Genomic DNA, 26374 nt, shown 5'->3' on the forward strand with positions numbered 1-26374 from the left:
TTGCAAGCTGGGCTGCCTCTTGGGAGGGAGAAGTAGCTGAAGCAACCGAGATTTAATTAAGCTTTAAATTACTCTCCTGGTGATTAACGCCCTGTGCCAGGTGTTTCCTGGAGGAAAGGGAAAAGGGGAAGGAAAGGAAAGGAAAGGAAAGGAAAGGAAAGGAAAGGAAAGGAAAGGAAAGGAAAGGAAAGGAAAGGAAAGGAAAGGAAAGGAAAGGAAAGGAAAGGAAAGGAAAGGAAAGGAAAGGAAAGGAAAGGAAAGGATTTTTTTTCTTTATTTTTTTTTTCACCTCGAGATCTGCCAGGATTTCTTTTCCTTTCTTATTTTTATTTATTTATTTATTTATTTTAACGTTTTCTCGCGCCCCATCCTCGCGCACCAACGGCCCTTCGAGTCCCCCCCAGCGCGTGTGCGGCGCGGGGAGGGGGATCAGGAACTCCCCTTCTTATTGGCTGTCCGCCGAGCTGCGCGTTCCTATTGGCTGCGCGCAACAAACCAATGAGAACGCGCCTCTGCGATCTGCTAAGGTGAGCCTAGCTCGGCCCCTCCGGCCCCGCCTCTCAGAGGGGCGCTTTTGGGGTTTATTAACGGGGTTTGGCAGCATTTTTATTATTTTATTTATTTATTTTTTATTTATTTTATTCTATTTTATTCTCTTCTATTTTATTTTTATTTATTTTATTTTATTCTATTTTTATTCTATTTTATTTATATTTTATTTTATTATTTTATTTTATTTTATTTTTATTCTATTTTATTTTATTCTATTCTATTTTATTTTTAGCAAATGCCCGCTGGATTTTTGCACAACTCCTGCCTCTTTTTACTCTCGCTGCGAGCCACCTCCGGGGAGTTTCTGTGGTTTTCCTGGACAAAAACCAAACCAGATTCATTTGCGGCTCAGGCACTCGTTGTTTTTACAGCCATATCGGAGTTATTTTATTTTTTTATCAGCATAATTCATAACCGTAAAAACTTTTTGATAATCCTTTAAAAAAAAAAAAAAGTGGGTTATGATCTCTAAAAGTGAATATTTAAGTCAGAAACCCTTGCTCAGCTTGGTTCGCTGAATTAATTAGTAAATAAATGCATTTATAGCATTCCTTTCTGAGAAAAAGAGCCTGACGGCCTCAGCTTCCTCTTCCTTTTTGCTTCTTGGGTGGGGTTTCTCTTTTTTTTTATTATTTATTTATTTATTTTCCTTTCGCTTTAAACCCCGCTGTGTTTACGGCCGGCTTCCAGGAAAAACCCAGCGCCCGGCCCCTCGCCGTGGGCGTTTCTCCGGTGGCCTCGCCGATTCCTCGGGACCATGGCCCAAAGAAACGCGGTGAGAAACCTCCAGGAGGAAGCCACCTGCGCCGTCTGCTTGGATTTTTTCCGCCAGCCCGTGATGCTCCTGGCTTGTGGCCACAACTTCTGCCGCTCCTGCGTCGCCCGCTGCGCCGAAAAAAGCCAAGACGGGGCCGGATCCTGCCCCCAGTGCCGCCTCCCTTTCCCCCCAGGAGGATTTTGCCCCAACAGGCAGCTGGCCAACGTGGTGGCCGTGGTGCGGGAGCTGGTGGAGGGCGAGCAGGATTTGTGCCTTGGGGGTGGGAGCCGAGCTCGTGGCGCAGACCTCGAGCACCGCGTCCCCCTCGCCGAGCCCCTCGAGGATCGGGTGAGCCAGGCCCCGCGGCCAAAAATGCTTGGATGAAAGTTGATTGCCCTCTCCTTCCCCAAATCACCCCTAAAAAATGTTTGGAGGTGAGAGAATTGCCCTCTCCTTCCCCAAATCCCCCCCCCAAAAATGCTTGGATGAAAGTTGATTGCCCTCTCCTTCCCCAAATCACCCCCAAAAAAATGCTTGGTGGTGAGAGAATTGCCCTCTTCCTCCCTAAATCATCCCCAAAAATGCTTGGATGTGAGAGAATTGCCCTCTCCTTCCCCAAATCCCCCCCAAAAAAATGCTTGGAGGCAAGAGAATTGCCCTCTCCCTCCCCAAATCCCCCCCCCAAAAAATGATTTCCCTTAAAACTCAGTTTTTCCGCCGCGGGGTGAAGCTCTCTGCCTTCCCTCCCAGCATCCCGGAGAGGAAATTGGGCTGAAACGCTGCAATTTGGAGAGTTTTGAGCGAGTTTGGAGGAAGTGGGAGGGGTTGGCAGCCAAAAATGAGTGATTTAAACCCAAAAACCATAGGAGAAAAGGGGTCTCACGAGGGAGGGAAAAGGGGGAGATTAATGGGACCTGGGGGGGGGCTTTTAGGGGATTTAAGGAGCTCAGCCAAGAGGAGCAGCAGGCTGGGACCTCCAAATCTGGGCGTTTTAGGGCTTCTCACCCCTTTTTCCCCCCCCTGCAGGAGCCCACCCCGTCCTCCTCCACACCCCAGGAGCCCCTCGGACCCCCCCAAAATAAAATGCGAGAGGACGAGCGAGCGGCCACGCTGCTGACACCCCCGGGGGGGGCCCAGCAGGCGCTGCTGGTGGGTGCCAGATATTTTTAGGGCACAAAACGTGGCCCTTGACCCTTTTCCCTGCTCCCAGCCTCTTTTTTTTTATTTTTATTTTTATTTTTTTCCCTCCCCAGGCACGAGTGGAGGCCGAGAGGCAGAAGCTGCTGGCGGTGCTGGGGGGGCTGCGGGGGGTCGTGGGCCAGCAGGAATCGTGGCTACTGGCCCGCCTGGGCCACCTACGGCGGGGGCTGGAGGAAGCCAAGGGCTGGCGAGGCGGTGGGAATCGCTGGGTGAGCCAAAATCCTCCCTAAAAAATCCCAATTTTCATTTTTTTTTGCGCAAAAATAGTGCCTGAGCGTCTCTTTTCCTTCCTCCCCCCCCAGGACGCCGGAGTCGCCCCCAGCAGGTACCGGGGGGGTTGTCGCCGCTGGGCAAAAAACATCGCTGGGAGCACGGCTTTGAGACACCGTTTCTGGGCACAAATCTGCTATTTTTGGGGCACAAAACTCCTCTGCTTTGGGGCCACAAAAACTTCCACTTTGGGGCAAAAATCGCTCTATTTTGGGGGCACAAAACCCCTCTGGTTTTGGGCCATAAAATCCTCTATATTGGGGGGCACGAAAATCCTCTACTTTGGGGGCACAAAACAAAACCAAAAAAAAATATTTTGGGGCCCAAAAAAGAAAAAAAATATAGTATTTTGGGGCCATAAAATCCTCTGTTTTCGGACACAAAACCCCTCTACTTTGGGGGTGCAAAAAGGACTCCGTTTTGGGGCCCCAAACCTGGCTACTTTGGGGCACAAAAAAAACTCTATTTTGGGGCCATAAATTCCTCTATTTTGGGACACAAAAATCCCCTACTTGGAGGCCAAAAAAATCCTCTATTTTGGGGACCAAAAAAAATATTTTGGGGGCATAAAAAAAAACTCTATTTTTGGGTCCAAACCCCCTCTATTCTGGGGGCAAAACAAATCTATTTTGGAGGCCCAAATACCTCTACTCTGGGATCATAAAACCCTCTATTTCTGGGCCATAAAATTCTCTATTTTGGGGCACCAAAAAAAAAAATAAAATAAATCAATTTTGGAGCACAAAACTCCTCTACTTTGGGGCACAAAATCCTCTACTTTTGGGCCATGAAACCCTCTACTTTGGGGCACAAAACCCTCTATTTTTGGGCACAAAATCCTCTATTTTTTGCTTAACCTGGCTTTACAGCACATTTTGGGGGGGATTTGGGGTTTCCTGGCCAGGAGCCGCGGTGTTAAATATTCTGATTTTCCCCCCAACGAGGAGCACGGAGCCGAGGCCGCGGCCACTGGAGCTCGAAGCGGAGCTCGAGGATTTCTCCCAAAAAAACAACGCCCTGGAAGCGGTGGTGGAGAGGCTCAAAGGTGCCTGGAGGGGAAAACGGGGCAAAAAACGGTGATTTCGTGAGCAGAAAACGAAGCCTGGGCGGGGAGCAGGCGTCCCAAGAGCTGGCAAAATTGGGTTGGGAAGTCCAAATTCACCAAACACCCATTAATTGAAAGAAAAAAATAAATCAATTTTCACCCTAGAGACCCATTATAGCTCCCTTAAGGGAGGGAGAGCTGCAGACAATTAATTAGGGATTAAATCAGGGCATTAATTAAGTGTTCAGGGTATTAATTAGTTCTCCAGCCCTCTTAATGCCCAGAAGAGGTGGGGAAGGAGCAGGGCTGTAAATCTCTGGGTTTTTCTCTGTTTCCAGATGTCCTGGCTTGCTCCCTGGAGGAAGACCTGGGGGGATACCAAAAAGGTAAATCCTGCTAAATCCTCACCTTCTAGTTTCATATCCAATATTCGGGGCTGGAAAACCCAGGGCTGAGATTCTGGAGCAGTATTTGGAGCTGATAATTGGGTTCACATCCCAGAGCTGATAATCTGGAGCAATATTTGGAGCTGATAATCGGGTTCGACTCCCAAAACTGATAATCTGGAGCAATATTTGGAGCTGATAATTGGGTTTAACTCCCCAAACTAATAATCTGGAGCAATATTTGGAGCAGGTGCAATACCCAGAGCTGATATTTGGAGCTGATAATTGGGTTCAGCTCCCCAAATTGATAATCTGGAGCAATATTTGGAGCTGATAATTGGGTTCAGCTCCCAAGACTGATAATCTGGAGCAATATTTGGAGCTGATAATTGGGGTCAGCTCCCCAAATTGATAATCTGGAGCAATATTTGGAGCTGATAATCGGGAGCAAGACCCAGAGCTGATATTTGGAGCTGATAATTGGGTTCAAATCCTAGAGCTGATATTGGAGTGCAGTATTTGGAGCTGATAATTGGGTTCAGCTCCCCAAACTGATAATCTGGAGCAATATTTGGAGCTGATAATTGGGTTCAGCTCCCAAAACTGATATTCTGGAGCAATATTTGGAGCTGATAATCGGGTTCAGCTCCCAAAACCGATGTTCTGGAGCGATATTTGGAGCTGATAACTGGGTTCACATCCCAGAGCTGATAACTGGGGTGCAATATTTGGATCTGACGCCCTAGAGCAAAACCCGAAGCCAATATTGGGGTGCACTATTTGGAGCTGATAACGGGATGCACCAAATAATCAGGACTCAAGCGTTGAACCCCCTTCTGTCCCCACAGCGAGTGTCACCCTGGACCCGGCCACCGCTCACCCCCAGATCCTGGTGTCCCCGGACGGCCGCAGCGCCCGGCGGCGCAAAACCCCTCGGGACCCTCCTCCGGGGAGCTCGGAGCGCTTCGAGGCTCTTCGTTGCGTCCTGGGCCGCCAGGGTTTCGCTGCAGGACGGCACCGTTGGGCCGTGGAGGTGCCGCCGGGACCCGACTGGGCTTTGGGGGTGGCTCGGGAATTCGTGCCCCGCAAGGGATGCTTCGGGTTGAGCCCCGCGCGGGGCGTTTGGGCTGTAGGGCAGTGGTTGGGGCAACTGAGGGCGCTCACCTGGCCCAGTCCCACTTGCCTGCCCTTGGCCCGGGTGCCGAAACGCATCGAGGTGGCCCTGGATTACGGGGGAGGGCGGGTGGCTTTCCGCGACGCCGACAGCGAGGCCGAGATCTTCGCCTTTCCCCCCGCCGCCTTCGCCGGCGAGAGGCTGAGGCCCCTGCTGTGGTTGGGAGAAGGGCCGGCCCTGCTCACTTTCTGCCCCTAAAAAGCCCCCAAAGCCTCAGGTTTCACCCCAAACGCCTCCCTACCACTGTGTCCTGCCACTCACGCAGCGCCCGAGCTCAATAAATGGCTCTAAAAACCACCCTTGCTCCGTTTGTTTTTTTCTTTCACCTCTTTTTTCCAGGCAGAAAGGATTCACCCGGCTTAAATTTCACCCTCCTGCTCCACGCCAGGCTTGGACAGACCCCAAATTCCCCTTAAATGCAGCAGAAGACCCCAAAATCCCTTTAAATGCAACAGGATGGACCCAAAATTCCCTTTAAATGCAACAGGACGGACCCCAAACTCCCCTTAAATGCACGGAAACGGACCCAAAACCCAGTGCAATTGCTTCGGGTTTCAGAATTGCTGAAATAAGTCTGAAAACCAGCGAAATAGGGGAAGTATCCTCATCTCCCACGGCTCTGGTTTCCCTCGCTTCGCATCTCCGCCCTTCCCCGTAGGAAACGCTGCGCCAAGGTTCCCATTTCACCATTTAATATTTGCCAGAAAGAGGGGAAAAAGAAAAAAAAAACAAAAAGGAAATTGCACCCAGGCCAGCAGGAAGCAATTTCCCATGGAAAGTGTTAAATCAAAGTCTGTTTGAGGGGAAAATCCTCTTTTTGCTCATGCTTTTATTATCCTGGAGGAAGAATCAGCGCTGAATGAGAGCTTCTAATTAGGATTGAGAGCAAAAAGTGGGGAAAAAAAAGGAAATTAGGTCCCAAAGCTCAGCACCGTGGGGTTTTCCCCACCTGGAGCATCCCGATATCAAGCTCCTGGTGGTTTCTGTGTAGTATCGTGGCTGTTTGGACCAAAATTGTGTTTTTTTTTCTGCACTATTTTCGTGATTTTGGCCTCCAGGCTCATCAGGACGCCCTCTTCCTCCTCTTGCAGGCATCGCAGCTCTGCCCTCTGCAGGTTCTGGTGGATTTCTTGAACTCTCAGATGATTTTCCACTGGCACATGCCTGAAAAAAGGAAAAAAATACAGAAAAAAAAGAGGAAAAAATAAGGAATTAGCACATTTGTCTGCACATTCAGCCTCTCTTGGTGGGTTTTCTCTCTAGGTTGAGGCATGCACCTCCCAGCTGTCCCCTTCCTTGTTTTTTTTTTTTTTTTTTTTTTTTCCACTATTTTGTTAAAAAAAAAGGATCAGGAGCTGGTTCATCATCACTTGGAGCATCAAATTCCCCACGGGAGTAGGCACAGGGGTGATCAAATCCTCCCCAGCACAGCCCTGAGCCCAGGTCAGGTCACACCCAGCCACGTGCAGCCTCGTGCACACCCAAAAAATGGGGAGAAATGCCCCAAAAAAAGGAAAAATTCAGCATGGAGGAGATATTAGATGTGTTGTATAAGGGTTTTTTAAAGTGAAAAAGTCCATTTATGGATTGTGAACGCACAGAGCCCTGAAAAGAAGGTTTTCTCACCAGAAAAAAAAGGGATTTATAATCAAGTTTTCCACTTTTCTTACCTGGTAATCCCATGCAGCTTGCTGGAGGGGGACAAGGCTCTGGAGCAGCGCTGATAACACAACTCCTCCCTGGGGGAAATCCTTTAAAACCCGCCTCAGGCCCTGGAAAAGCGAATTATTTTATTTTCCCCATTAAAATGGGCATTGCTCGGAGCTGTATTAAGAGTAAACGCGTGGTGATATTGGGTGGAATTAGCCTGAGATCGGGGCTATTTGCTCTAATGAGATTTTAAGGGAGTTTTCTAAGATAACAGACGCCCAGAGGCAGGAGGAAAGGCAATTATTAAGGGGAAAACTGTGAGATTTAAGGGAAAATAAACACCACGAGGGTGGGTGAATGCGGTAATGGGGACCCAGAGCCCTCAGGGATCCCTTCCATGGATCTGGTCTGGGGCCGGGGAGGGGACTTGGGTTATTTTTAGCTTGCACCGAGCGCTTTCAACCCATAGAAAGGAGAAATCGCATGAAAACCACGTCCTGTTCCTGCCCAGGTCGCTCGGGGACTTCACCTGGTGCCACAGTCGTTGCTGGGATGCGGGGCCAGGCTTTTATCACCATTTCACCACCTGTGAGCAAAAGGGAGGGGAAAGAGCAGGCTCGAGGGGGAAATTAAAACGTTTTTGAGACAGCAGGAGAGCGTTATTCCAGATAAAGAACATAATAAATTGCTCTTAATGCTGGCTGATTCGGGAGGGGTGCCAACAGCCCAGGACTCAGCAGGGTTAAAACCTTCTTTGCAGCCCAAATTGCTCTGCCTGCTGCCACTCTCCGTGCCCCACTCATGAAAACTCAGCTTACCAGGCTAGGAGAAAGCACAAAACACCAGAAAAGGCACCAAGGAGGGCGGCTGGTTTCATCCCCAGGGCCCCAACAACTTAAATCAGGTCATCGACAAACCACAGCGGCTCAGATCTCCGCCAAACCAAAATTACAGCCCGGCGCAGCCTCGGTGGCGGAGGGTTTGTAATTCACTCTTCTCCACGAGGTAGTTTTTCCATTAGGTCGCTTTCAAAACAGAAGAGGTTGCTAAAGGGAGCCTTCTGGCACAAGCAACGTGCTTCTATTACGCCAACCAACGGCTCCTCGCGTGAATAAATTAAATTGCTTCTTGGCAGCGCCGTGCTCTGACAAGAGACAAGCTCCCGATGCTCTGATTTCTTCTCCTTTTCATCAGAAAAGCTTCAGAGAACTCCAAAGTCCACGTATCAAAGCCAAAACAGCAAACAAGCACAAACAAAAGAAAAAGTTGCCTTTCTGTGGAGCTCCACAGGCCCTGAGTCAGCTCGCTGGCGCTGACCCCGCACCGCCGCAGGGAAAATCAGACTCTTTTCCTCTGAATACACCTCACCAGCCTCACGTCGGCGGCCTCAACAACAACCCTCTTGGCGTGGCGGGCGCACAGCCCCCAATTTTCAAGCAGAGCCAGGAGATGAACCTCACAGCCCGCCTGCAACGCTGCCCAGGCGGCCACATGGAGCCCAAATTCCCCCAGCAGCCTGCGAATAAACGCCGTAGGGAGCCTCAAGAAGAAGCGCTTCCGGGAAAAACGAAGCTTCTTGCGCAGCGCCGAGACCCGAGAAGCCAGCGATGTTGAAGAAGCTTTTAATTTAGATTTTTTAATTGCTTTTTTACCACGCACCGGCTGCGGCCCCACCGCCTGCTTCACTCGCGCCATACCCCTGTGCTACCAAAATGGCTCACACACTTTGCCGCGCTGCCTTTTATAGGCGCTAGGCACTCTCTGATTGGTCATCGCCTCCACAGCGGCGCTCTCATTGGTCACTCCACATGGCGCTCCCCCCGCCCTCCAGAACGGACCTGATTGAAAACTGCGAGCACGGCGAAGTGCGGCGGGCAATGGGGAGAGCGGACCTGAGTGAGGACTGCGCCGCTGCTCTCCCCCAGCGGCCGTTCGGAAGCGTTAAAACTGCTTTTTTTTTTTTTTTTTTGCTCGTTTTTTGGGGGTTTTTAGTGAAAAAGGCAGCAGGGGGAGGGACGGGATCGCAGGGGACGCCGGTTAAATGTGGGATCTGTATAAAAAAGGACGGGGTTGGGTAAAAATGCGGCTCAAAAGGCTCATTTTGGGATGTAACCGGTAAATAATAAAAATTTATAAATTTCCCATCAAATTGAGTAAATAAATTTCATCAAAAATTCACCCACAACAACAGCTCCCGGACAAACCGCAGCAGCAGGGCTGTGCCCTCGCCCTGCCTCATCCCCGGGGTGTTTTCTGTTAAATAATTTATTTTATTTGTGCCTTTCCCTGGGGTGAGCTCGGCAAGAAACCCAAACCGAGGAGAAATTTAAGAAAACATCAGTGCCCCGTGCCAACGCTTGAAAAGTGTTCATAATCCCAATACTTCCCCCTTTTTCTTCCTCGCCCTAAAAATCACCCTGATTTAACCCAAAGCCCGCCGGGGAGCAGCAAATCCCCAGCTCGTTGCATCACTTTTCCCTCCCTACTTTCACCCCTTTACCCAGTCCCTCCCGCTGCCCTTTTCCCCTCTTTTTATCCCAATTTAATTGCTCCATTTCATAACCTTCCCTGCTCCAAAAAGAGGCGTTTTATCCCTAAAAAAAAAAAATCAGAACTGAGCAATTTTTTCTCGTCCTAAACCCTCACTGCCCGCTTCAGCACGGGGCAACCCACGGGCCTCAACAAAGCCGCAGCTCGGGGTTTATTTGATATAAAAAAATGGGGGTTTTGTAAAATAAAAAGGGCTTTTTGGCTGCAGAAATGACACCCCCAGACCCAAATATAAATCCCCTGTACAAAAAGGATGGTGCAGAACGTATAGAGCAGGGAGCGGGGCGTAGGATGGGGCAGATGTAGTGAGGGGAGCAGCACGGAGCAGGATATAGGACGCAGCCCCGTGTATATGGGATCCAGGCCATATGAAATAGGGACCAGAGCACACAGCCTGATGCAGATCCCAAACCATAAAGGGCTTAAAATACAGCAGCAAGGCCCTAAAGCCATATATAAGGACCAGATCCTACACAATAGGGTCCCATATAACCCATATAAAGGGGTTTATGGCCTGTAATGCCCAGGCCATATAGGGCCCAGGCCATATATAACCCAATATAGGGTCCAGGATGTGCCGAGAGCCACAGCAAAACCAACAAAAAAATGAGGCTTTGGGGTTTGTTTTCTGTTTTTTTTTGTCGTCGTTTTCTTTTTTCCTTTTATTCTGGAAAATAATTTCTGCCTTCGGCGGCGCCGCTCGGGCCAAACCCCCGCGGATTCGGCTGCGGGGACGTTTTTCCCCAAAACCATCCCCCCCCACCCCAAAAAAAAAAAAAAAATAAAACCCCGCGCGGCTAAAATCTCCCCCGGCTGGAAGAAAACGCGCGAAAAAAAACGCAATTTGGGGGAAATCAACCCGAAAAAAAGATGATAAACGCAGCTGCTAACTCCAGCTGGGGTCGTAGCCCGTCCAGTCCGAGGGGGGCGCGAGGTAAACGCGCCGGCCGCGGTAAACGAAGCTGACGATGCCGCGGTAGCCGGCGCGGGGCACGCCGGATTTGAGGTCGTCCATGAGCCCCAAGGCTTTGGCGAAGGCTTTGAAGGAGTCGCGGCCGGTGTACTGCACTCGGACGGCGCCCAGCTCGCGGCGTTGGTTGCCCTGCAGCTCCTCCACCCGCACCTCGGGCGCCGCGTAGACGCGGGGCAGGAAGGAGCGTTCGTACTCCTCCTTTTTGAGGTAGGAGAGGTCCAGGCGGGTGAAAGGCACGAAGCGGTCGTTGAGCTTGATGAATTTCAGGTACTGGTCGAAAAACTGCCCGTGGCTCACCCCTTTGCGGCCGAAAGTCATGGTGCGGGATACCTCGGGGCGGATGCAGGAGCGGCCCCGCCGTTGCTCGGGTTGCCTCATCCAATCGTCCCAAAAAGCCCGCGGCCACTTGGGTTCCAGCTCGTCCCACAGCTCGGCGAGGAGCAGCCAGCCCAAACCGGGGAAGAAATCGGTGCGGTAAAGCAGCTCGGCCTGCCCGGCGTCCACCATCTGCTCCTTGCCGTTGTCGTTCCACGCCGAGACGCACCAGAGGCTGCGGTCGGAGAGGAGGAGGGGAAAAGCGGCTTGGAAATACTCGAAAAAATCAGGGGCCACTTCCAAATCGTCCTCCACCACGATGGCGGCGCGGTAGCGGAAGGTGCGGAAGATTTGCCCCAAAGCCCAGCGGTAATGCCGGGCGATTTTATAATAGCCTTGGAATTTTCGGTGCTCGGCGGGGACGGGGATGTCCCCGAGCTCGGGTTGACGGATGTGAGCCACGGCGTCGCCGTAGGAGGCGATGACCCGCGCCGTTTCGGCGTGCCCGCAGTCCTGGCTGACGATGACGGGGAAACGTTGGGCCGAGGGCCGGTAGCGGAGGAGTTTATCCAGGCAGCGCCGCACCGTGCTGCGGTCGCAAGCCATCACCAGCACCGGCAGCACCGTGGCGTCGCCCTCGGGTGCCACGGGGGACGGGGAGGGAGTTTGGGGGGGTTTTTGGGGGGCCCGGCGGCGGCCCCAGAGCCCGCTGTAGCGGTGGATTTGGCGCAGGAGCTCTTTTTGGCGTTCCAGCTCGGTTTCGGCATCCTGCGCCAGGCGGATCACCTCCTCCGTCAGCCGGCCCCGCTCGGCCGAGGAAGAGGAGGAGGAGGAAGAAGCCGAGGAGGGCGGGCGGCTCCAGAGGAAGAGGAGGAGGAGGCCGTTCCAGGCGACGAAGAGCGCCGCCCCCCACAGCACCAGGCTGCTCTTCTTCAGCATCCTTCACCCGCGCCGCCGCTCACTCCGCCGCCATGGACCTGTGGGGGGGACACAGGAGGGGTTAGAGAGCCCCAAAAGGCCGCCCTAATTCAGGAAATCCCATAAAAAGGGGGGGAAAGTGGTTTTAGGGGGACACGAGGAACCAGGAGAAGCTCACTCCACCACCATGGACCTGCAGGGGGACACAGGAGGGGTTAAAGAGCCCCAAAAGGCAACCCTAATTCGGGAAATCCCATAAAAAGGGGGCAAAAATTATTTTTTTGGGGGAAAAAGGCATCAGGAAAAGCTCATTCTGCCTCCATGGACCTGTGGGGGGACACAGGAGGGGTTAGAGAGCCCCAAAAGGCCGCCCCAATTCAGGAAATCCCATAAAAAGGGGGGAAAAGTGGTTTTAGGGGGACATGGGGAACCAGGAAAAGCTCACTCTGCCACCATGGACCTGCAGGGGGACATGAACGAGGGGTTAGGGAGCCCCAAAAGGCTGCCCCTATTTGGGAAATCCCATAAAAAGGGGGGAAAAAGTATTTTTTTGGGGGAAAAAGGCATCAGGAAAAGCTCATTCTGCTGCTACAGACCTGCGGGGGGACACAGGAGGGGTTAGAGAGCCCCAAAAGGCAACCCTAATTCGGGAAATCCCATAAAAAGGGGGCAAAAATTATTTTTTGGGGGGAAAAAGGCATAGGGAAAAGCTCATTCCGCCACCATGGACCTGTGGGGGGACACAGGAGGGGTTAGAGAGCCCCAAAAGGCCACCCCAATTCAGGAAATCCCATAAAAAGGGGGGGAAAAGTGGTTTTATGGGGGGAAAAGGGACTGGGAAAAGCTCATTCTACCACCATGGACCTGCAGGGGGACACGCACAAGGGGTTAGCAAACCCCAAAAGCCCACCCCAATGCAGGAAACCCCATAAAAAGGGGGGAAAAAGTGGTTTTAGGGAGACATAAGGTACCAGGAAAAGCTCACTCCGCCACCATAGACTTGGAAAAGGGATTAGCGAGCCCCAAAAGCCCACCCCAATGCAGGAAACCCCATAAAAAGGGGGAAAAAGTGATTTTAGGGGGGCACGAGGCAGCGGGAAAAGCTCAGCCCCCCCAAAAAAGCCCCTTTTAGGACCCCCCCCCCCCGCGCCACGAGGGCAGCACCCGGCCAGAGGAAACCCCGAGAGGAAGCGAAACGCCCGCGGCCCCAACTCACCCGGGAGCCTCCCCCGAGAGACGTGGCACCGAGGGCGAAGAAAAACCCCAAAAGAAAGTCTAAATTGATGAAAAAAGGGGAAAAAAAGGTCGAAATCCCCAGCACGGGGCTGAGTTGCCTCTCGGGGGAAGAGGGGCAGAGTCCGCCGGCGTGAAACATTAACCCAACGGGGCCGGGAAGGGAATGGAGGGGATTTGGGGTCAAAAAAGGGGGGAAAAGGATTAAAAAAACCCCAAAAGCGAAGCCCCAGAAGGTTGCCGGGGGCCGGATCCTGCACGAGTTTTACTCACCCGGCTCCTGCCGGCGGAGGGAACACGTCAGCAAGGGGAGGAAAGGGGCGGAGAGGGGGGAAAAGGGGAAAAAAAAAACAAAAAAAAATAAAAAAGGGAGATAAAGGATTGCTCAACCCCATATGGGGAGGGAGGGCGGCTCGGCTGGGCCCCGGCAGCTCAAGGGTTAACGGCGCGGGGCCGGAAAAGAGGGGGAAAAAGGGAAAAAGGGTTAAAAAAAAATAAATAAAGGGAGGTGTGAGCAGGGGGAGGGGGAAGCAGCGGGGCTCTGGGTCGCGTCCCGATCCCAAAAGGAGGGGTTGGGGTCAGCAAAACGCCCCCCTTGGGCTGAAAAGGGGGGAAAAGGGTTCAAAAAAGGGTGATTTTGGGATTTTTTTTAGCTTATTTGGGGAGTTTTTAGCTTATTTGGGGAGTTTTTAGCTTATTTGGGGAGTTTTTAGCTTATTTGGGGAGTTTTTAGCTTATTTGGGGAGTTTTTAGCTTATTTGGGGAGGTTTTTAGCTTATTTGGGGTCCCTGCACATTTAAAGCAGCCCCGGGGGATGGGGATTAACCCCCAGCAGGGTTTTAGGGTCGCAGCCGTACCTGTAGGGGCAAAAGCAGGCGGTGGCACTCGCAGCCAGTCCCCAAATCTCCTTTTTTTGGCCTCAAAAAGGGGCCGGGGAGGACGAGGGGACGAGGTGTCGGCGCTGAGTAAGCGGAGCCGGGGATTTTCCCTGCCCTTGCGCCCGGGGAAGGGGGATTAGGGCCAGCGGGATCCCGCCCGCACCAAGAGCACACAAAACTCCTTCTGCCACCCCCAAATTCTTCGGTTTTTTACCCAAAACGGGCTCCTCTTTTCATCCGAGAAGGGAACGAGGCACCGCGGAGTCCCAGCAGAGAGAAACTTCCCGGGACAGCCCGAGGAAGTGGCATCAATTATCGTTAGGATCAGGAAATCCCAAAGATTCCCCTTTTTCCCCCCTCGTTTTTCCCATTCCTTTCTGTTTCGCTTCAAAAACGGGTGAAAACAAAGCGATTTCCGCCAAATTTGGGCAAAACAGTGATATTCACCCCAGTTTTTTTTGCTCGTCCAGGCTCTTCACGCAGAGCCTGAAGTCGGAGTTCAATAAGGACACAAGAAGCATCCCACAAAAAACCCAAATCCCCAAAAAACTCGTTTAATACTACATTTAATAATTAAAATTAATTATTAATTTGCATTATCTTGGTGGCATAACTTTCTCACGAGGTTCTTGAGGGCGGTGTGCCAAAAATCCGCCCCCGTTTCCTTAAAATCCCATTTTTTTCCCCGTTTTCCAGGGGATTAAACGCATTTTGGGATGGAAAAGCAAGGAAAATAGTTCATTTTGGGGGAAAATATTAAAATTTGGCGCTTACCTGGCTGCGGGGCCAGGGGGAGGGGGGTCGCTGGGGTCCCCCCCCCCCCTTTTCAGGGCCCCCCAAGGGCTCGATCCCTCAGGGTTTTGGGGTGAGGGCTCGGTGTGGGGTCAGCCGGGAGCTGTGGGTTCTGCTGCCTCCGTCCGGCCGTAGCAAGCTCTGAAAAGTGGAGAAAAAGGGGAAAAAAAAGGGAGAAAAGTTAAAAAATTGGGTTATTTTCACGCAGGAGCCACCCTCGAGCCCTTCTTCCTCCTGTCCCCCAAATCCCTTGGGTATGGGGCGGCCCCAAAATGTCCCTATGGGGTAAATCAGCCCCAAAATATTCCTATGAGGTAATAAATTTGCCCAAAAATGTCCCAATTGGGTAAAAAATTGGCCCCAAAATGTCCCCATTGGGGTAAATCGGCCCCCTATGGGATAATAAATTGGCCCCAAAATGTCCCTATGGGATAAAATGGCCCCAAAAGGCCCCCCAGTATCCCCATAGGGAAAAAAAAAGGATAAAAGAAGGGGAAAAAGGGAAAAGAAGGGAAAAAGGGTGAAAAATGAGGGGAAAAGGGGAAAGGAAAAGGAAAGAAAAAGGGAAATGGGGAGGAAAAGGGGAAAAGGAGCCCCCCTAAATGCCCATAGGGAATAAGGGAGCCGTTTCCAACCCCGTATAGGGGACAGGGGAGGGCTCCTGGTATTCAAAATGGGGAAAAAAGAAGGAAATCGGGGAAAAATTATGAAAAAAAGGGGAAAAATGATGAAAAAAAGGGAAAAAAAAGGAAAAAAGGAGGGAAATAAGGAGGAAAAAGGAGGGAAAAAAGGTAAAAGGGCCCCTCCGAGCTCCTATAGGGTACAGGGGAGCCCCCCGGCCCTATAGGGCCCGTTATGGGGGGGTCCCGGCCCCCCTCAGCCCCCCCCCCGGGCCCGGCCCCCCCCTGCCCCGGGCCCCGCTCCGGTACCGTGGCGCCTCCCGGCAGCGGCCGCCACTTCCGGTCCGCCGCGCCGGAAGCGACGCCATGGCAACGGCGAGGCCACGCCCCCAAATCTAAGCCCCGCCCCTAGCACTAAACCCCGCCCCATCCATAAAGCCACGCCCCCAGCGCTGCCCCGCTCCCCCCCCCCCCTAAAAACAGCCTTTAAATCCCGTTTTCTCACGAAATCGACCCAAAATTTCACCTCAGGCCCGCGCTGCGCCGCGGAGCGCAGACCCTGACGCCCCCAGCGCGGCCACGGAGCGTTTTTTTGCCCCCAATTTGGGTAAATTTAGCCAATTCGGATCCAAAAATGGTGAAAATAAGCGATTTGGGGAGTTTTTAAAGTTTTTTATCCCATTTCACCGCTCCTCATCCCTCCTGCCGCTGAGCTCAGTGGTTTTTAACTAATTACGGGCTAATTAATCAATGTAACGCTAATTAATCAATTTTCAGCGCTTCATAATGAAAATCCTCCATAATCAGCACCAGCGAAAACTCCATTTCCCCAATAAAACAAAAATCAACTCTAAAACATTAATTTTGGGGCCACAAGCTGCGATTTTGGTCCATTTGGGTGGGGAAAACAGCATTTAGAGGCTGCTTCCCCCATCAACCCCCACGGCTTCCTGCAGAAAACCCGCCCTAACCGCTTTAACTCCCTTCCCACCGCCACTATTAAATAATAATTAATCATTTAATAAATAAATGTAATTAACTATGGGAATTAAGGCGTTTTGGGGGCTGTTATTTTGACAGAAAACGCGCGTTTTGCCGGCGAAGTCCGGCAGAGGGCTCCCGCCGCGCCTCGCCGCCGCCATTTTGTAGCAGGAGGTGAGGGACCGGAAGTGACGTAGAGGAAGGGGGCGGGGCGGGGCGAGGCGGCCGCTCTAGGCGGCGTGGAGGAGGTTGGACTTGTCTGCTCCGGGCGGTGGGGGGCTATGGGGGGGGGATTATAGGGGATGGGGGGGATTTGGGGGTAAATGGGGGGGATTTGGGGGTAAATGGGGGGGATTTGGGGCACTGGGAGGGGTGATTGGGGGCAGTAGGGGAGGATTTGGGGTGATTTAGGGTGTTATGGGGTAATGGGGGGGCAGTAGGGGGCTGATTGGGGGCACTGGGGGGGTGATTTGGGGTAATTGGGGGAAATGGGGGGGCTCTTTGGGGCAGTGGGGGGTGATTGGGGGGTAATTGGGGTGGATTTGGGGTGATTGGGGTAATGGGGGGGCAATAGGGGGGTGTTTTGGGGTGATTAGGGCCAACTGGGGGGGGCTATTTGGGCTAATGGGGGGCCGATTTGGGGCAACGGGGGGTCACTGGGGTCAATTTAGGGTGATGGGGGCAATTGGGGGGGGATTTGGGGGCAATTAGGGGTAATTGGGGGGATTTGGGGGCAATTAGGGGTAGTGGGGGGGTCATTCAGGGATGATTTGGGGGGATTGAGGGCGATCGGAAGGTGATTAGGGCTGATTGGGGGGTGATTGGGGGCCAATTGGGGCAATTTGGGGCAATGGGGATTATTTGGGGCAGTTTGGGGGGGGGATTTGGGGTGATTGTGGGAGGAATTTGGGGCAATTTGGGGCAATTTGGGGCAATGGGGGGGAATTGGGGGAATATGGATTGGAAACACGCCTCAGAAAGGATTTGGGGCGCCGTGCCTAACGAGGCCGAAAGACGAGGACATGGGGGGCACGGAGGCGACCCTATAACGCCCCCCGCGTCCCCAAAACGCCCCCCGCGTCCCCAAAAAAGCCATGGAGCCCCCCCCCTCGTCGTGCTTCCAATCCTGCCTGGATTTCTGCCCCGAATGCGGCTCCATCCTGCCCCGACCCGGCCCCCTCAGCACCGTCCTCTGCCCCCGCTGCGCCTTCGCCCTCGACATCGCCGGTGGGGTTTTTTTTTTGGGGTGGGGGGGGCACCTAGAACCCCCCCCCGATCCCAAAAGCACCCCCCGACCCTAAATTTTTGCCCCTTTTTGGGGTAGATTTTGAGGGCCGGGCCGTGCGAAGCGCCCTGGAGTTCAACCGCCTGCAGGCCGGGGGGGGGCGAGGCCCCGAGCCTGCCCCCCAAGCCGAGGGGCCGGTGGTGAGTGGGGGCACCCCAAAACCTTCCCCCCCCCCGCCCCCCCAAAAAAAACCCACAACCTGAAACCCCCTTAGGGTGGCTGGAAACCCCCCCCAGAACGCGATCCTCAGCCCCAAATCTCATTGGGATGGGTTTAAAGCCCGCCCATTTTGTGCCCCCACCCCAAAATCCCCTTTTTATGGGTATAACCCCCCCCAAATTGAGACCCCCCACCCCAAAATCCCCTTTTATGGGTATAACCCCCCCCCATTTTGGGACCTGCACCCCAAAATCCCCTTTTATGGGCATAAAGCCCCCCCAAAGTGGCATCCCCACCCCAAAATCCCCTTTTAATGGGTATAAACCCCCCCACTTCACCACCCCCACCCCAAAATCCCCCCCCAATCCCTTTAATCCCCCCCATTTTGGGCCCCCCCACCCCAAAATCCCCTTTTTATGTGTATAACCCCCCCCAAATTGAGACCCTCACCCCAAAATCCCCCTGCGATCCCTTTAACCCCCACATTTTGCCCCCCCACCCCAAAATCCCTTTTTATTCCTACAACCCCCCCCATTTCACCCCCCCCCACCCCATAAACCCCCTCCCAGAACGTAACCACATCCCCATAACCCCGCCCCGGGCGGGCTTCAAACCCCTCCGGGATCCCAATTTGGGGGTGTCACACCCTCAAAACCCCCCCAAATTTTTTTTTTGGGGTGGGGGGGTCCAGGTGGAGCGGCGCTGCCCCCGCTGCGGCCATGAGGGGATGGCCTACCACACCCGCCAGATGCGCTCGGCCGACGAGGGCCAAACCGTCTTCTACACCTGCACCCGCTGCCGGTGAGACCCCCCCCCCAAAAAAAATCCCCCCCCACGCATCAGGGGACACCCCCTAAAAAAGCGGGGACCCCCCCCAAAAAAAAACGGGGGCCCCAAAAAAAGGTTCCCTCCGTAACCGCCCCCCTCTTCTCTCTGCAGGTTTCAGGAGAAGGAGGATTCGTGACGGGGATATTTGCCCCCCCATGTTGATATTTGCCCCCCCATGTCGATATTTGCCCCCCCATGTTGATATTTGCCCCCCCATGTCGATATTTGCCCCCCCCTTCGTTATTTGCCCCTTTTGTGGTGTTATTTGCCCCCACCCCTCTCCTTAGGGGGAATAAAAGCCCCCATGGGGCTGTTTTTAGGGTTGTTGTGGGTGTCTTAATTGCCCCCCCCGCCCCATAATGCCCCCCCTGCCCCATAATGCCCCCCCCCAGGTCATAAACTGCCCTCTTCACCCCTATTTACCCCCACAAATTGCCCCCTTACCCCATATTTACCCCCCCCAAGCCCCTTAATTGCCCCTTTTACCCCCCCCAGCCCTACACCAGCCCCCAAACCTCTTTAATTGCCCCCTGAGCTGCCCCCCCCAGTCCACCAACTGCCCCCTTTGCCCCTATTTGCCCCCCCAACCCCCTTAACTGCCCCTTGGACCCCTGAATTGCCCCTCATGCCCTGTATTTACCCCCCCAATCCCCTTAATTGCCCCCAAACCCCCTTAATTTCCCCAAAAAATAACATTAATTGCCCCCCATTCCCTTAATTACCCCCGTCACCCCCTTAATTGCCCTCCCTCTCCTTTAAGTGTTCCCTCCCTAAATGGTATCTGCCCCTTTAAGACCCCCTTCCCCATAAAGTGCCGCGCATGCGCACTCCGCGCCGTACGGCGGAAGCGCCCCTAGCGGGGGACCCCATTAAGCGCCGGCCCGACCGGAAGTGCTCTCAGGGGGACCAATTGAAGCGCCGCGCCGCGGGCTCGGTACCGGGGCGGGGGGGGGCGCAACCGGAAGCGGAAGCGGCGAGGCCTCGGCCCCGCCCTTCCGGGCCCGTGACGGGGCCTCGGCGGCGGCGGCGGCCCCCGGGGGCCGGGCTGGGGCCATGGCGGAGACGGCGGAAAGCGGCGGCTGCGGCACCGCCACCGTCACCCAGACCGGCACCGCCGAGCCGGTGAGGGCCTTAATTAACCGGGAAGGGGGTTAATTAACCCGGGGGGGGGGGTTAATTATTGGAGAGGGGGGGCTTGAAGTACCGGGATGGGCCTTAATTACCGGGGGAGGGGGGTATGAATAACGGGGAGGGCCTTAATTAACCGGGAAGGGGGTTAATTAGCCCGGGGGGGCATTAATTACCAGGGGAGGGGGCTTTAATTACCGGGGGAGGGGGGTATAAATAATGGGAAGGGCCTTAATTAACCCGGGGGGGGCTTAATTAACCGGGGGGAGGCTTAATTATTGGAGAGGGGGCTTTAATTAATGGGAGGGGCCTTAATTACCGGGGGAGGGGGGTATAAATAACGGGGAGGGCCTTAATTACCAGAGGTGGGGGGCTTAATTAACCCAGGGTGGGATTAATTAGCCGGGGGGGGCTTAATTACTGGAGAAGGGGGCTTTAATTAATCGGGGGGGCTTTAATTACCGGAGGGGGGGGGATTTTATTAACCGGGGAGGGCTTAATTACCGGGGGAGGGGGATATAAATAACAGGGAGGGCTTTAATTAACCGGGGGGGCCTTAATTACTGGGGGAGGGGGCTGCGAATAACAGGGAGGGCCTTAATTACCGGAGGGGGGGCCTTAATTAACCAGGGGGGGCTTAATTACAGGTGGAGGGGGCTATAAAGAACGGGAATGGCTTTAATTACTGGAGGGGGGGGCCTTAATTAACCCGGGGGGGTCTTAATAAACCGGGGAGGGGCTTAATTACAGGGGGAGGGGGCTATGAATAACGGGGAGGGCCTTAATTAATGGAGGGGGTGGCTTTAATTATGGAGGGGGGGCTTTAAATACTGGGGAGGGGTTAATTACCGGGGGAGGAGGCTTTAATTAACTGGGGGGGGTCTTAATTACTGGAGGGGGGGGCTTCGATTAACGAGGGGGCCTTAATTACCGGGGGGGGGGTCTTAAATACCTGGGTTTGGGGGCAATAATGAGGTTTTAGGGGCTGTAAGGGCTGAGGGGGGAGCAAAAAGTGTGTGTGGGGGACAATTAATTGGGGGGAGGGCAATTAATTAGGGGGGTGATAAATGGGGGGGGGCTTTTTAATGAGGTTTTAGGGAGGGGCTGTTAATTGGGGGGCAAAACAGACGGGAAGGAGGGGGCGATAAGGACATGGAGGGTGGGCTAATTAAGCCCGGGGGGGGTTAATTAAGCCCGGGGGGGGGGTTAATTAAGCCCTGGGGGGGTTAATTAAGCCCTGGGGGGGGTTAATTAAGCCCGGGGGGGGTTAATTACCCAGGAGAACCGCAGCCTGACGCTGAAGCTGCGCAAGCGGAAGCCGGACAAGAAGGTGGAGTGGTCGAGCGACACCGTGGACAACGAGCACCTGGGGCGCCGCTCCTCCAAGTGTGAGACCCCCCCCCAAATTGATAAGGACCCCCCCGAACTGATAAGGACCCCCCCGGATTGATAAGGACCCCCCCCAGTTGATAAGGACCCCCCCAAATTGTCCCCGACCCCCCCTTTCCCCCCTGATCCCCGCCTTTCGAGCACCTGGGGCGCCGCTCCTCCAAGTGTGAGACCCCCCCCCAAATTGATAAGGACCCCCCCGAACTGATAAGGACCCCCCCGGATTGATAAGGACCCCCCCCAGTTGATAAGGACCCCCCCCAAATTGTCCCTGACCCCCCCATTTCCCTCCTAACCCCCCCAAATCATCCCCAATCCCCCCATTTCCCCCCTGACCCCCCCAAAATCCCCCCCAACCCCACAATTTCCCCCCCAACCCCTCAATTTCCCTCCTGACCCCCCAAAAATCCCCCCCAGCTCCCCCAAATCATCCCCAAACCCCCAATTTCCCCCCCAACCCCCCAATTTCCCCCCTACCCCCCCCCCAAATCATCCCCAGATCCCCCATTTCCCCCCCAACCCCCAATTTCCCCCCCAACCCCTCAATTTCCCTCCTGACCCCCCCAAAATCCCCCCCAGCTCTCCCATTTCCCCCCAACCCCCCAAAAATCACCCCCAGCTCTCCCATTTCCCCCCTGACCCCCCCAAAAATTGCCCCTGGCCCCTCAATTTCCCCCCCAACCCCTCAATTTCCCTCCTGACCCCCCAAAAATCCCCCCCAATGCCCCCAATTTCCCCCCCAACCCCCCAAAAATCATCCCCAAACCCCCATTTCCCCCCCGAGCCCCCAAAAATCCCCCCTGACCCCCCAATTTTCCCCCTAACCCCCCCCCAAATTTCGTGTCCCCCCCCCCCCCAGGCTGCTGCATCTACGAGAAGCCGCGGGCGTTCGGGGAGAGCTCGACGGAGAGCTCGGAGGACGAGGAAGAGGAGGAGGAGGAGGAGGACGAAGGCTGCGGGAACGTGCACTGCGTGCGGGGTCACAAACGGGGCCGGGGGCGGCGGGGAGGGGGGGGGACAACGGGGGCGGCGCCGGGGGGGGACCCCCAAACGTTGCCCTCCGGGACTCCGGGGCCGCCGGCCCCCATGGAGCACTGAGGGACCCCGTGGATGTCCCGAAAAGTGAGATCCTGACCCCAAACATCGAGATCCTGACCCCAAACCTCGGAATTCGGACCCCAAACATCCGAATTTTGACCCCAAGCATCGAGATCCTGACCCCAAGCATCGAGATCCCGACCCCAAACACCTGAATTTTGACCCCAAACATCGAGATCCCAAGCCCAGGCATCGGATCCTGACCCTAAACATCAAGTTCCCAACCCTAAACCTCGGAATTTCGGCCACAAACCTTGGGATTCTGACCCCAAACATCCGAATTTTGACCCCAAGCATCGAGATCCTGACCCTAAACATCGAGATCCTGACCCCAAGCATCGAGATCCCGACCCCAAACATCCGAATTTTGACCCCAAGCATCGGGTCCTGACCCTAAACATCAAGATCCCAACCCTAAACCTCGGAATTCACGCCACAAACCTTGGGATTCTGACCCTAAACATCAAGATCCTGACCCAACCTTGGAATTCTGACCCCAAACATCCGAATTTTGACCCCAAGCATCGAGATCCCGACCCCAAGCATTGGATCCTGACCTAAAACATCAAGATCCTCACCCCAAACATTGGGATTCTGACCCCAAAATTGGAATTCAGACCTCAAGCATCAGATCCCGACCCTAAACATCAAGATCCTGACCCCAAGCACCGGATCCTGACCCTAAATATCAAGATCCCAACCCCAAACCTTGGAATTCTGACCCCAAACATCAAGATCCTGATCCTACACGTCAAGAGCCTGACCCCAAACATTGGATCCTGACCCAAAACATCTGAATTTCGACCCCAAACCGCGGAATCCCGACCTTAAACCTTGGAATCCGGACCCCAAACATCAGATCCTGACCCTAAACATCAAATTCTGACCCCGAAACGACGGAATCCAGACCCCAAATCGCAGGATTTTGACCCCAAATCTCGGATGCTGACCCCAAACCTCAGATCCCAACCTCAGACTTTGGAATCCTGACCCCAAACCTCGGATTTTGACCCCAAACCTCGGAATTCTGACCCCAAACCTCGGATCCTGACCCCAAACCTCGGATCCTGACCCTAAACATCAAGATCCCGACCCCAAACTTGGAATCCCGACCCCAAACCTCGCATCCTGCCCCCCCCCATAGGATCTCAGCCCCCCCCCCCGCCACCCCCCAGCACTGACTTTGGGTTTCTCCCCCCCCGTCCGTCCCCATTTCTGCCCCAAATTCCAACTTCCAACCCCAAAAATCACCTCGGGGGGGGTGGCCCCAACCCTGAATGTCTGCTCGTGGCTTCACCGTGACCCCCCCCCAAATTTTTCTGACCCCCCCATACCACCACCACGTTCGCTTTGGGGCTGCCCCCGGCCCCAAACCTCGCCCCCAACCCCAAAAAACCCCATCCCCACCTTATAGGGGGGGGGCACTGCCCCCAAAAGGGGGTGTTTTTGGGGCTGGGGGGGGGGGGATTTTCCCCCAAAAAATCATTTCCCCCCCCCTCACCCGTTCCCCATGGCACCTGTGGGCATTAAAGGTGGCACCGAGCGTTTTTTGGGGTGCGGGGAGCTGGAGTTTATTGGGGTGGGGGCTTCACCCCGGGGAGGGGGACGGGGGGGGCGGCTCCTGGGGCCCCCACCCCGGGGGTCCTCGTGGGGCGGCGGCGGGGGGGCGGGGGGGGGCGGTGTCGGCACGGAGCTGGGCCCCCAGCTGCGGGGAGAGGGAGAGAAAGGGTTAATTGGGGGGGAAAAAATGGGGGAAAAAGGGGAAAATTGGGGAAAAGGGGGGGAAATGGGGGGAAAATGGGGGAAAAATGGGGAAAAAGGGGAAAAAATGGGGGGTAAACGCACTAAAATGGGGGGAAAGGGGCAAAAAATGGGGAAAAAAGCACTAAAATGGGGAAAAAGGGGAAAATGGGGGGGAAAAATGGGGGTAAAAGGGGAAAAATGGGGGGAAAATGCAGTAATATGGGGAAAAGGGGGCAAAAAATTGGGGGTAAATGCACTAAAATGGGGAAAAAAAGGGGAAAAATGGGGGGTAAAAGGGGAAAAATGGGGAGAAATGCACTAAAATGGGGGAAGAGGGGCAAAAAGTGGGGGGGTGAAAGCACTAAAATGGGGAAAAAGGGGAAAAATGGGGGGTAAAAAGGAAAAAATGGGGGAAAAGGGGCAAAAAATGGGGGGTAAAAGGCACTAAAATGGGAAAAATGGGGGTAAAATGGAAAAAAAATGTGGGGAAAAATGCTCTAAAATGGGGGAAAAGGGAAAAGTGGAGGGTAAAAGGGAAAAAATGGGGGGAAAATGCACTAAAATGGGGAAAAAGGGGCGAAAGGGGGGGAAAAAGCACTAAAATGGAAAAAAAAAAAAAAAGGGAAAAATGGGTAAAAGGGAAAAAATAGGGGAAAAATGCACTAAAATGGGGAAAAGGGGGGAAAAAATGGGGGGTAAAGGGGAAAAAATGGGGGGTAAAAGCAAAAACATGGGGAAAAAGGGCAAAAAAGGGAGGGAAAATGCACTAAAATGGGGAAAAAGGGAAAAAATCGGGGGTAAAAGGCAAAAAAATGGGGGGAAAGTGGCAAAAAGAGAGGAAAAGTCACCAAAATGAGGGGAAAAAGCATCAAAACACAGGGAAAAACATTAAATGGAGGGGAAAAAAAAAAAAAAAATAGGGGAATAATCACCAAAACAAGGAAAAAAAAAAGGAGGGGGGGACACCAAAAAAAAGGGGAAAATCACCAAAAAGCGGGGAAAAACACAAAAACAAGGAGGAAAATTCACCAAAAAAAGGGGGAAAAACACAAAAATAAGGGGGAAAAATCACCAAAAAAGGGGGAAAAACACAAAAATAAGGGGGAAAATCACCCAAAAAAGGGGAAAAACACAAAAATAAGGGGGAAAATCACACAAAAAAGGGGGAAAAACACAAAAATAAGGGGGAAAATCACCAAAAAAAGGGGGAAAAACACCAAAACGAGGGGGAAAAATCCCAAAAAAAGGGAAAAAACACAAAAACAAGGGGGAAAAATCACCAAAAAAAAGGGGGGAAAACACCAAAACAAGGGGGAAAATGACCCAAACAAGGGGGAAAATCACCAAAAAAAGGGGAAAAACATAAATCAGGGGAAAAAAACCCCAAAACAAGGAAAAAAAACACCAAAACCAAGGGCTGGGGCCGTCCCCCGGCCACGTCAGGCGGTGTCACCGCGGGGCGGGCCGAGGGCACCCAAGGGTGCGGGTGTCACCGCCCGGGGGGTGGCACGTGAAAAATGTCACCCGGCCGGGTGTCACCCCCAAAAATTGTCACCCGGCCCTCGTGTGTCACCCACAAATTGGCCCCAACAATGTCACCCGGCCGGTGTCACCCCCCCCCCCCCCCCCGGGGGTCACCGGGGTCATGGAGGGTGACAAAAGGTCCCCAGGGACTTGGGGTCCCCCCCCCCCGACCCCACAGATCCCCCCCCCAGTGCCCTAAAATCCCCCCCCCAAAGCCCCCAATCCTTTAATCCCCCCCCCCAAAAAAAATCCCCTAAATTTCCCCTAAATCCCCAAGCCCCCTTTGACCCCCCCAAACCCCTCTTTAAACCCCTCCCAAGCCCCCCTTTAACCCCCCCAAACTCCCCTTTTAACCCCCTTTACTCCACCCAACCCCCTTTAAACCCCCTTTAACCCCCCCAAAGCCCCCCTTTAGCCCCCCAAACCCCCCTTTAACCCCCCTAATTCCCCCTTAAACCCCCTTAAACCCCCCCAAACCACCCCCTAAACCCCCTTTACCCCCTTATAACCCCAAACCCCCCCAAACCCCTTAAACCCCCCCCAAACCCCCCTTTAACCCCCTTAAACCCCCCCAAACCCCCTTTAAACCCCCTTTAAGCCCCCAAGCCCCCTTTAACCCCCCAACCCCCTTTTAACCCCCCCAAAACCCCCTTATAACCCCCCCAAACCCCCTTTAAACCCCTTTAACCCCCCAAAACCCCCCCTTTAACCCCTTTTAACCCCCCAACCCCCCTTAACCCACCCCTACCCCCTTTAACCCCCCAGCCCCTTTAACCCCACCCCCCTTTAACCCCCCCAAACCCCCCTTTAACCCCCCAAAACCCCCTTAAACCCCCCCCAAACCCCCTTTAAACCCCTTTAACCCCCCAAGCTCCCCCAAACCCCCTTTAACCCCCCCCAAACCCCCTTAAACCCCCCCAAGTCCC

General features: G+C 53.8%; 5 protein-coding genes across 10 annotated transcripts in view; 3 read left to right on the forward strand and 2 right to left on the reverse strand.

The window, feature by feature from the left end:
• Nucleotides 1-483: 483 nt before the first annotated feature.
• LOC311425321 (RING finger protein 39-like) lies at nt 484-5681 on the forward strand. Of its 3 annotated transcripts, none has more exons than XM_084501109.1 (8): nt 484-527; nt 1243-1657; nt 2336-2458; nt 2563-2718; nt 2812-2834; nt 3724-3824; nt 4163-4210; nt 5059-5681. In XM_084501109.1, the coding sequence occupies exons 1-8, from the start codon at nt 499-501 to the stop codon at nt 5580-5582; spliced, it is 1419 nt and encodes a 472-aa protein (XP_084357235.1). In that variant the 5' UTR covers nt 484-498; the 3' UTR covers nt 5583-5681. The 3 variants fall into 3 exon arrangements, with proteins under 3 accessions (XP_084357235.1, XP_084357236.1, XP_084357237.1); XM_084501110.1 differs by having other exon boundaries at nt 3727-3824; XM_084501111.1 differs by lacking the exon at nt 2336-2458.
• Nucleotides 5682-10204: 4523 nt separating this feature from the next.
• MGAT1 (alpha-1,3-mannosyl-glycoprotein 2-beta-N-acetylglucosaminyltransferase) lies at nt 10205-15863 on the reverse strand. 3 transcript variants are annotated; one of them, XM_084501113.1, is made up of 3 exons: nt 15840-15863; nt 14676-14834; nt 10205-11849 (listed from the first exon to the last, which is right to left on the reverse strand). In XM_084501113.1, the coding sequence occupies exon 3, from the start codon at nt 11809-11811 to the stop codon at nt 10471-10473; it is 1341 nt and encodes a 446-aa protein (XP_084357239.1). In that variant the 5' UTR covers nt 11812-11849; nt 14676-14834; nt 15840-15863; the 3' UTR covers nt 10205-10470. The 3 variants fall into 3 exon arrangements, with proteins under 3 accessions (XP_084357239.1, XP_084357238.1, XP_084357240.1); XM_084501112.1 differs by lacking the exon at nt 15840-15863 and adding an exon at nt 15623-15676; XM_084501114.1 differs by lacking the exon at nt 15840-15863 and adding an exon at nt 13007-13065 and having other exon boundaries at nt 14676-15561.
• A 598-nt stretch (nt 15864-16461) lies between these two features.
• On the forward strand, nt 16462-18890 carry POLR1H (RNA polymerase I subunit H). Of its 2 annotated transcripts, XM_084501254.1 has the most exons (6): nt 16462-16542; nt 17387-17521; nt 17619-17719; nt 18430-18539; nt 18678-18748; nt 18808-18890. In XM_084501254.1, the coding sequence occupies exons 2-5, from the start codon at nt 17389-17391 to the stop codon at nt 18700-18702; spliced, it is 369 nt and encodes a 122-aa protein (XP_084357380.1). In that variant the 5' UTR covers nt 16462-16542; nt 17387-17388; the 3' UTR covers nt 18703-18748; nt 18808-18890. The 2 variants fall into 2 exon arrangements, with proteins under 2 accessions (XP_084357380.1, XP_084357379.1); XM_084501253.1 differs by having other exon boundaries at nt 18678-18890.
• Nucleotides 18891-19528: 638 nt separating this feature from the next.
• On the forward strand, nt 19529-23728 carry PPP1R11 (protein phosphatase 1 regulatory inhibitor subunit 11). Its single transcript, XM_084501249.1, has 3 exons — nt 19529-19688; nt 20974-21082; nt 21943-23728. Exons 1-3 carry the CDS (start codon nt 19620-19622, stop codon nt 22179-22181), a joined length of 417 nt encoding a protein of 138 aa, XP_084357375.1. The 5' UTR covers nt 19529-19619; the 3' UTR covers nt 22182-23728.
• Nucleotides 23729-23769: 41 nt separating this feature from the next.
• The window catches only part of LOC311425437 (E3 ubiquitin-protein ligase TRIM39-like), a gene marked incomplete at its 3' end in the record, with an annotated part of 9326 nt that continues 6721 nt past the window's right edge, over nt 23770-26374 (reverse strand). Inside the window, exon 7 of the mRNA XM_084501307.1 lies at nt 23770-23886. Coding sequence (XP_084357433.1) covers nt 23770-23886 — 117 coding nt within the window. The remainder of the gene's footprint in view (nt 23887-26374) is intronic.

The sequence above is a fragment of the Aythya ferina genome (genome assembly GCF_964211825.1).
Source record: "Aythya ferina genome assembly, chromosome: 30".
Lineage (NCBI taxonomy): Eukaryota > Metazoa > Chordata > Aves > Anseriformes > Anatidae > Aythya > Aythya ferina.

Excerpts from the sequence above, each read along its gene's own strand:
- LOC311425321 (XM_084501109.1), top strand. The coding sequence starts at position 499 with ATGAGAACGCGCCTCTGCGATCTGCTAAG. Across the intron at positions 528-1,242 it reads CGCCTCTGCGATCTGCTAAG|GAAAAACCCAGCGCCCGGCC; the intron begins GTGAGCCTAGCT and ends GCCGGCTTCCAG. Across the intron at positions 2,459-2,562 it reads GGGCCCAGCAGGCGCTGCTG|GCACGAGTGGAGGCCGAGAG; the intron begins GTGGGTGCCAGA and ends TTCCCTCCCCAG.
- MGAT1 (XM_084501113.1), bottom strand. The coding sequence starts at position 11,811 with ATGCTGAAGAAGAGCAGCCTGGTGCTGTGGGGGGCGGCGCTCTTCGTC.
- POLR1H (XM_084501253.1), top strand. The coding sequence starts at position 17,389 with ATGGAGCCCCCCCCCTCGTCGTGCTTCCAATCCTGCCTGGATTTCTGC. Across the intron at positions 17,522-17,618 it reads CTTCGCCCTCGACATCGCCG|ATTTTGAGGGCCGGGCCGTG; the intron begins GTGGGGTTTTTT and ends TTTTTGGGGTAG. Across the intron at positions 17,720-18,429 it reads CCCAAGCCGAGGGGCCGGTG|GTGGAGCGGCGCTGCCCCCG; the intron begins GTGAGTGGGGGC and ends GGGGGGGTCCAG.
- PPP1R11 (XM_084501249.1), top strand. The coding sequence starts at position 19,620 with ATGGCGGAGACGGCGGAAAGCGGCGGCTGCGGCACCGCCACCGTCACC. Across the intron at positions 19,689-20,973 it reads AGACCGGCACCGCCGAGCCG|GAGAACCGCAGCCTGACGCT; the intron begins GTGAGGGCCTTA and ends TTAATTACCCAG. Across the intron at positions 21,083-21,942 it reads GGGGCGCCGCTCCTCCAAGT|GCTGCTGCATCTACGAGAAG; the intron begins GTGAGACCCCCC and ends CCCCCCCCCCAG.